The sequence below is a fragment of the Fulmarus glacialis genome, unplaced genomic scaffold (genome assembly GCF_000690835.1).
Source record: "Fulmarus glacialis isolate BGI_N327 unplaced genomic scaffold, ASM69083v1 scaffold35664, whole genome shotgun sequence".
Lineage (NCBI taxonomy): Eukaryota > Metazoa > Chordata > Aves > Procellariiformes > Procellariidae > Fulmarus > Fulmarus glacialis.
This window is the reverse complement of record NW_009210518.1, coordinates 18,778-28,219: the sequence shown is the minus strand read 5'-3', so window position 1 is coordinate 28,219 and position 9,442 is coordinate 18,778. Positions and strand designations below refer to the sequence as shown.

At 35.0% G+C, this 9,442-nt stretch overlaps 1 protein-coding gene across 1 annotated transcript; it reads right to left on the bottom strand.

Annotated features, from left to right (window-relative positions):
- Positions 1-214: 214 nt before the first annotated feature.
- On the bottom strand, positions 215-9,061 carry YAF2 (YY1 associated factor 2). Its single transcript, XM_009577200.1, has 3 exons — positions 9,034-9,061; positions 4,886-5,072; positions 215-2,266 (listed from the first exon to the last, which is right to left on the bottom strand). The coding sequence occupies exons 1-3, from the start codon at positions 9,059-9,061 to the stop codon at positions 2,029-2,031; spliced, it is 453 nt and encodes a 150-aa protein (XP_009575495.1). The 3' UTR covers positions 215-2,028.
- Between the last annotated feature and the right edge of the window lie 381 nt (positions 9,062-9,442).

Below are 9,442 nucleotides of genomic sequence, written 5' to 3'. Positions count from 1 at the left end.
CTTTCGATGAGATTTGCTATCACTGAACTGCTTACTTTAAACAGTTTCAGCTCTCTTGTAATCCATTACATCAGTATATTCTGCAAATAGTCCCACCTAAAAATAAAATATCAAAAAATAAAGTTGAGAAGCATGTATTTTTCTTTTAAAAACTAGTGCATGTTATTCTGAACACCAGCCTAGCCCCAAAAACATTTAAGAACCTTAAAATGCATTGTTTTACAGATACTAAGATTTGGCCAGGTAATGGCAATGAACAGACATCCTATTCAGTAAGATAAAGCAGAATACATAATAAACAGGTCAGTAGTTATCCATCTGAAATAGCCTATAATTAACATTTGATGTCTAAAAAGTTTAAACAGCAACACCAAGGAATGAGGTATGTATGTTCTCAGATATCACATCAGACTTTCATTTTATGCAACTAACTGTATTTCACAACTAGCATCTTACAAAATAGAACAGTACCATTGTGCCCGTAGAAGTACTGCATTAAAAACAGAAAAATACATTACTACAAGAAACCACCAAACATCACAATTGTCAGGGGCTACAAAAATCCATTTTTTTAGCTGTTAAGAAGGCGTATCATACGTTGGTAGTAATTTGGGGCTGGATTCACTACCAAGAAGGTCCATCCAACTTTTACATGGGCTTAAAAATATATTTATTTTGAATGAAAAAGAAAAGAATCATGGGAGTGTAAGTAGACTACCTCACTAAAAGGAGCTAAATGGACTTTTGTACTGAACCTGAATCTATAATTTAAAATCTATACATGGATTGTATGTGTGTATCAAAACACTTATTGGTTGTAAACAAAAATGCAAAATCTGTATTCACAAAAATATTTTATTCGTAATTTTACATAATACCAGTTGGGATTGTAAATAGTTCTGCTCTGTATCAGTATATTGCTAAGTGCGTAAATGTTGACAGTTTATGCCATAAAGTAGGGTACTGAGTTTTTTCATATGATTTATGACATAATATACTCTAATAGGCCAAATCAAAATTAAAGAAATTGATTCAGGAACAAAAAATTAATAGTATTATTATTTCCTTATTCTTGTGCAACATCTGATATTCCTGTAATGAAATAAATGACTATATGACACTAGATAAATTTGGGACCTGGAAACAGCACTAAGCAGAAATGAGAACTGCACTTCTGTTATTTTTAAAGCTTTTCCAAATTTTCCTATTTCCAAATGCTAGTTTTTGCCAAATGCAAAGTCATCTGAGGTTCCATATTTGTTACACAACACAGAATACCAGTGTTCAGTGACAATGTAGTACTTTACCTGAATTGTAAGGTTAACCAATCAATGCTTAAAATATGTTTTCTATTTTGCTTGTAAACATTACAATAAGTGTTTTAAGTGTGAAAAAATATTGGTAAAACCATCAACATAATTCAGTAACAGTAATCTAGTAAAATGTGTCAAACATTGGCAAAAATTCATACAAATGTTTTATTTAATAACATTTCTCCTATTTAACCACACCAAGTACCAGCAGGTGTTTTTAAGAAGATCATTATTATGAAAATTCTGTTGCAGCAATAGTTGATTAAGTTGATCTCTGACTTGCATACATATAACTATGTTTCACAATTCTCAAATAATACATATTTAGGCAGCTTGAACTATGTTATAAAAATTTAAATTCAGTACATGCCAATAGTAGAGACTCCAAGAGTTCTGTTAGAATTCACTAAACTAAAAGTGAAAATGGACTTACCAATAACACTGCATAATGAACATTCAAACCACATTTTCATGGCACCTTTACACATGAAGATTAAAAAGTTGGTCTGAAAATGCTTTGTCAGCATTTGTAGATTGCATTTAAATTATTGTTTCTACCACTGCACTTTTTTTTTTTAAACTGCATAAATTATGTTCCAGTCAACATACCAATTGTGCATGGATAATCTGTCATGAAAATGTGGTAACAGGTGACAGAAGTATGTATTTGCATGTTTTGAAGAGAAGAGACTAAGGAAACTGGAGGAAAGAAACTTTAATGAGATTCCCCATTCAGTGATGACGCTTCTCCTCTGGGTGAAGATGACCTGGACATTCCCCTCTCTGTGTTGTCAGAGCTAGAACCACTCTGACTGTGTTGATCTGCAGAAGCAGCACTGGAAGCAGGTGGTGACTTAGTTTTCTCCTTAAAGTCTGTAATTATGACTGTCAGATCTCCAACGGTAACTTCCAAATGCTGAGCGCTACTTCGATCCACATTTTTCAATCTTGGCCTAAATAAAGCAAATAATCATATTAAAAGCACACACACTATCTCATTATCTTGTCTTCCTCCGACTTTTTAGGAGCTCTGGAGAACATGCATGTGTACGCAAGACTGCTACGTGCCAACATGTAATACAGAGGAAAACAACGTACCACAAGTATTTATCGTAGGGTGTTTCCTGGTGTGTTTTACATTAAAATAGCTGAACATAACACATTACCTTCTCCTAGGATTATTTAAAAGTTGACCTTATGAATAACGTTAACTGTGCAGCAATATGGATGTGTTGCACATGTGAAGGTTTTTACTGTTAAAAATTAAGTCTTTCTTTACTGTGGCTACAGAAAGTTATAAATTTGATCCAGAGAAGCATCCATCTCTGCAGCAGCCTTAAGCAACAATTCTAAGTAGAGAATGATGTTTGATAATGAAGATGTTGGTGTCTGTCTTTTGAATTCAACAGCAGAGATAGTGTTAACTTGCAGCAGGTATTACTTCATTTCAAAACCTCACTAGGAATGCTAATATACTATTTGAACTGGACTTTGTGTTCACAGTATAACTCTGGTATTCCTGGTATATGCTGTGATTTAAATTATGCAGAGCTGAGTATTACACACAGTGTTGATAAGGTAAGTCTCTTCATCTAATCTTTCAATTGTTCGATTTTTCACAACATAAAGACTAGAGAAGAATACTTTGACTTATATTCTGCCATCATATTTTTGCTAGTGACAAGCATAAAGTACTTTCAATTTACTATTTTCCTTTGATTACCATGAAAAACTGTCACCAGAAAGCTGAATGTATACAATCGGTTATGAACAGCATAGCTTTATGCATTTAACTGACTCCACAGCTTTAACTAGCTCAAGTTGCAAAAAATAAATTAATATGACATCACATGTTTGCAGGTGTGCTAACAGCAAAGCCCTAACCTTTACCCTATCAGCTCACTTTGAAGTAGAATTGGTTCCCAGTTGCTTCAGCTGAAACACCTCATGCCTTTCCTCCACTAGAATAGAGACAGGCTTTGACATCTTGTTCCCCTGAGACTGAAGTAGCGTGACTGAAGAATTTAAGAGAAAACTGAAAATCTGCTGCTCTGTAACATGGGAATGGAGAGAAAAATTCAGCATTATCAACCTGCACAAGTGCCGTGCCTGGAGCTTATTAATCATATTGAGTGTGTATGCAGATTTTTTATAAAGAGAAAAGGATATCCTTTTCCCAAAGGATACTGAAGAAATCTGCTTAAACTAATCAAGCATTCTTAACTTGCTATCCTACCTAATGACTCAATTCTGTGAAAAATTGAACTGTTTGAAGCATTTAAAAAAAAAAAGTAGCCTAGTTACTTCAAAGAGCAATTCTTAATGCAAATCTCAATACTGGTATTTCAGTCCAAGATTTTAATTTTAGTTATTTTTTAAATGTTCCCCCTTTTTCCCTACCCTACTTTTGCATTTTTAATGTACTACTGCAATTCAACTATCGATATTTCAATTTATAATATTTAATTAGCTTAATTAAAACTCACTATGTTAACTTCAAATACTTCATAACTGAAGTAATTCAGCTGCATGAGGTAAGCTAGTAAGTTTGAGTATTAAAAGAAAAAAAAAGAAAAAGAAGGAACATCTCAGTGTCCTTAATCCTAACCATGACTTTCTTAACAACTGTTCTCTCTTGACTCTCAATCTCTCCCTGGTTCTGATCCTGGTGATCCTATTTCAGGCAGAAGAGAAGCATCTGCTACTTCTCTGCATAACTAATCCCAAAGGATCTTCCTTGGCTGCACTACTTCAGAGTCCTTCCATTAAAAGAGAGAGAGAGAGAGAGAGAGAGAATCAATAGTTCCTCCCATGTTTGATTAGACTACATGTCTTGTATACTTCTGAGCTTTTTGGCACAGCATTCTTTCCACAATAACTTTATGCTTAGACTGTGATGATTTAGGGGTTAAACCTGCTACTTTTGTTTTGCAGTTTGCACCTTCCTTCCACCTGGTCTTACAGCAAAATCAAGGCTTTTACAACTACTTGTCTGTACTGTAGTATTTCATGTTCTCGGTTATAAGAGTCCAAGGTTTCCTTCAGCATCCCAGATGTAGCATAGAGATTTTTATCACTAGGTAATATACATGCCTTATCCTGTCACATTAATTTATAGCCTAGTTCAGCCCTTCAAAGTTCATTCTAGTTCTGCAAGGATAGCAATAACCATGTTACTTCCGCACTCTTCTGCAGTCTGGTAGTGGTTCTCTCTCTCCCCTATTATTTTGCACAAAAACTAGTGACTCCTGTCCAGAGATTGGTATCATCCGTTTGCCTATCTACAGTTTTGTATGGTGTGAGAAATACATCTGTAACCCTTAACAAAAATACCCAAGTCTTCCTCTCTATATTCAGTTCGTCTCCATCTTCTGGTCAAAATTACAAACTGCACGTTTTCTTCACATTTAATAGGCATCCTAAACCAATGAAACTTCACACACAACTATTTAGCCTTATTGACGAAAGAGTTTGCCACAGCACTTACAAAGCAGTAAAATCGCAGAACATTTTCTTATTTTCTTTTTTAAATTATGTTTTACCAATAGCGCAAAAGTTTCTAAAATTTTTACCTGGTTTTCTTATGACTGTTCTTTTTGCTTGTTGTTTCCTTTTCACTTTTTTCCTTTTCTACTTTGTCTTTTTTCTCTTTCTTTGATTGTGTAGGGGGCACGAATTGCTGAGGAACCTGTTGTGCAACCAGCTGAGAGACAGGTCGAGGTTTCCTGTGTGCACATATATATATAGACACGCATAATGCTTAGACTTTTCAACAAGTCTCAAACTCTCTACACTTCAGTTATTAACGTTAACAATCACTATAAAAAGAAATACTGCTAAAACTTATCTTGCTGCTAATACTTCATTACAATAGCATATCAAATTTAAACCCATTACAGCCTTTTGTTTCACTTACTTGCATTATCAACAAATGAGATTTTTTTGTTTTTTTAAGGATTTAGAGACAAGACTTTGCAATGTCCCTTCTTTTCCCAGTTGTCATATCCAGACAGCGTCTTACACAAGGTGAACTCCAAAAGATGAAGCTTCTAGAGGGAATACTTTACCACCCAATCCAGCTCCCTCAAATGATGAAGGCGTCTGTTTTGAGTATACTGCAATACTGAAGTATACAATCCACATCACAAGAAGGAAAAAGCTGACCTATCAGGTATCAGAGCTAAAGCCACTGTTGGCCCTACAGAGTAAAACTTAAGTTTTTTTAGCTCAAACAAATTCATTGAAAGCAATGACAAATCCTGTTAAGTTGTGTACCATTTTTATCAAGTTGTTCACTGGAAAAAAATATACTGCACTAATAATAGTAGGATATAGCTGTTAGAACATATATACTTTAAAAGCTGGCAACAGAAACTTCCAACCACATTCCGTCAGTATACACAGTGCAGGTTTCATTTCCAAGTTTTGATCCAAACTAAAAACCAGCATGAGAAGAGGAACAGCAGGCAAAAGAATTTCAATAGTTTATTACTTTTACATTTTCTGAAATATTATTTTGAAATGGCTTAATTTTTATTTCATTTTGTATTGGAATATAAGGATTCTAATGTGAAATGAAACATTTTACTCTTTCCAATGCAAGGGTATTTCTTTATTTTGAGATTTTGGAATGAAGAAATTTCAAGTCATGACATAGAAAAAGGAAGGTTCTGTGAGTCTATTAAGACTTTGAAGATGCAAATTTCTTCTCCAAAAGAACATTTACCCTGCCAAGCTCTTGGGTTTTGTTAGTTGGGTTGTGTTGGTGGGTTTTTTAAAATAGAAAAAGCACAAATTATATGCACTGTGATACTTTGGAAATACAAAGCAGTTATTAAAGCAATGGAAGCTATCAGCTCTTACGCATATTTATTTATCCCAACCCACAGGATCACGCTACTGGCACTTCTTGCTTAGGTGAAGTGATGAGTAAAATAACGAAAGCAGAAAATCAAGGCAGCTCCCATTAGCAAGTTATATTTTCAGTAATGATTGCAATAGTTCATGTTACAGAGTGAAAGTCAAGTTACAAGAATCCATAAAGTGTGGGAAAGGCAGTTAATATAAAACAGCTGAGATTTCCTGAGTCTTCACAGCAAGTTCTTAATGAACTAAAGTAAAAATAAAGACTACTAAAAATGTCAATACAATAGAATTTTGGGGTAAAAACTAGACTATCACATACCCACTCATGAACTAAGCCCACGCTAACTCATGGAGAGATGAAGATCAGCAACAGATCACTTAGTGAAAGCCACCCAGCTTGTATCAACTGGCAAATATATGACTACATGCTTTTCAGGAGAGCATTGCAGCTAGGACCTTGGAAAACACACAGCAGAGTCCAAAATCACTGAAATGACTCAATGGACTACAATTGTTTACATTAACAAAGTACATAGGACATTTTTAAAAAAAATTGCCTCAGAACTGTTTCAACTATTTGTCATAGTAGTTCATAACAAAGCAAGAAGAACCAAGGTGTAGTTGATGCACAAGCTTATCACTTCAGGTTGAAAACACTTGTGATACATAAACAAAACTGATCATCTGTCTTGAAGATTGCTCCAGGAGATAGGGATACAGGGAGTTAATATTCCTAGTGATGGCGAAGTGACAACCCCATCATTACTACATAGTGGCCTGAGAGAATAATCTGACATGTTACCTATGAAGTAAGACAGTAGTGAACTTCTTGACACAGAATTAATTATTGCCCAGGGCTGTGGACAACACCATGATCATTGAAACTTGTTAAAAAGGGTAGAGAGGGAAAAAAATTCTTAGCCAACTATTTTAGGAGTTCTCAATTTGCAATAATTTCAATTCCTGAGGGCAAACTAGATAATTTCTATTAGAGTACAGCTGGGAAATTACGCTTAGAACTAAGTCCTAGGTTTAGAACTTCTCTTTCTAGTACCATAAAACAAATGAGACTGACAAAAAAGATCTTTGCCACAAGGAACAGACAAAAAAAACCCACAGAGAAATCATGTTTGGGAAGATGCACTAAAAATGAACCAAGAGATTCTGTGTGCTTTTGCTGTGACAAGGAATTCCACTCAGTTATTTTATTGCTCCCAATGAAACATCCATGTTTTTGTTGTCAATTATTTCTATAGCTATCTATCAGTTATATCTATGTTCCAAAATTTATTACCTGCTTTGTCACTTCCAGATTTCTTAAATGTGGCATTCAATGTTTTTATACTAAAGATTTGAGGAAAAAAAAAAAATTCACATCTCTCAACAATGAGACTGTCTTTCAAGCGTTCAATTTTTTTTTTCCCCAGGTACACAAAAGGGGCTACTGAACTGCAACCAAGCACTTTGCAAGCCATGCAGGCTTCAGGAGATAACTTTACCACTCATGAAGCTTTAACCTGATAGAATTGTTCATGATTTAGCGGTAGCTGAATCATGTCATTCAAGCATGAAGGAATTCATACAGAGCAGGTTTTCTTGCAGAGAAGATAAATGTAAGAAAAACTATTCCCGTAACAGGAAATTGATTTTGATGATTTGCCAAAATACAACATTTTAAATTACTGGATTTCAAAACCAGTTAGTTAAAGACTCCTTGTAATAGGCTGCTACAGATTAAGCAGATACAAACAATGTTAACACCGCCTTTTATTTCATCAATATATCTATGGTAATTTGCTTCTTGAGCATATTCAAGAGCACCTGAGCTAACTGGTGTTTAGAAAGAAGCTCTATAAAGTTCTGCTTTATGATTATTTTTGCCTCTACCGCTGGGAGTGGTAGAGTGACTTTACAACTGAACAATCCAGAACTACAGGTAGAAACGTTAATAAATACAATACATATTCCTTAGTCAGCCCCTCAAAACTTTGCATTTTTATCTAATAATTTCAATTCAGTCATTTTAAGTGGAACACTACTCAAGAGAGGCATACACTATTACAAAAGATAAGAGCTACCAATTCTTTCTAACAGAGGTGAACTTCATGGTTTTGGCCCTAAGAACTGCAGCTCTACCAATAAACTGATTTACTGAGCTTCCAAGAGATCACTGAACATCACAGCTCCGAATATTATGCCTCTCCTTCTCTATCACTTAGTTTTCCTTTTCAGCCAGCGTTATCTTTCTTCTAAGCTAAGATCAGCCACACTTCTACGTACATTTCTATTCCAACCTCATCCATTATGGTTTATTAATTATCTAATTCCAATGTTGCTTTCAAGGTCCCGCATATAAATACTCACACACTTCATAATCTCCTTTAAAAAAATAAGGAAAACTAATATTCTTGTTTTTTAAAAAGCCAACAGACAGTAATTCAAAGATACATTTTTTGTCTTCCCTACAATTCCCATTAATGCTGAACAACAAGGATGTCATCATTTTAAGTCTATTCTTCTTGTGGCAGGATGTAACTACATTTTATCTTACAGGATTTGATCTAGCTGCTGGTGTAGAGGGTATATTTACAGAGGCTGCAGAGAATTATCTATGTTTTGTGTGCAGAAACTCATTCAACACTGATGCTCTCAAAGGGAGCAAATATTTAATACTGAGAAGGATGGACTAGTTTTCACTGTTGACATTCTTTAAAAAAAAAGGCTTTATAGCATAGCAATTTACATGCCTAGTGATGAAAATACTCATTCAAGAATACACGCAGTGCACTAGACCAAATGATACCTACAACTTTTGCCCCGAGTCATTTCCCTCTCCCAGAGCTCAACACAGTACCTTCCTGCTCATAAGTCATTTTGGACATCTCACCGCAGTACGTGCTTCCTTAATTTCCCTCACCTGGTATTCACCAATAATCTACGTAAAAAGAATTTTTACCAATTTAATATGGTGAATAACTTGGTCTCATTACAACAAAGCGGGTCCATTTTGAAAACAGAAATAAACAACAACAAAAAAAATCTATGTACAATACTAATAATCAACACATGCAGCAGAAGTACAGTAAACTCTCAGTCGCCTGAGTTGTACATTGAACATGCAGAGAACCAAACCAGCTTAATGCTGAAGCATCTTGGGGTCAGGTTGAAATGACTTAATTTATACAGAGCATCACTACATTTGCACAGCGCTGCTTCTACAGCCATCACGAGTCCGTAAAGCACTCTAATGTCTCCTACATTAC

Bases quoted from the DNA above. Each gene is read 5' to 3' on its own strand.
- YAF2 (XM_009577200.1), bottom strand. From the start codon at position 9,061: ATGTCCAAAATGACTTATGAGCAGGAAG. The intron at 5,073-9,033 runs GTACTGTGTTGA...GAAAAGTCTAAG, and splicing joins AATGACTTATGAGCAGGAAG to CATTATGCGTGTCTATATAT. The intron at 2,267-4,885 runs GTAAAAATTTTA...TGCTTTATTTAG, and splicing joins AACAGTCATAAGAAAACCAG to GCCAAGATTGAAAAATGTGG.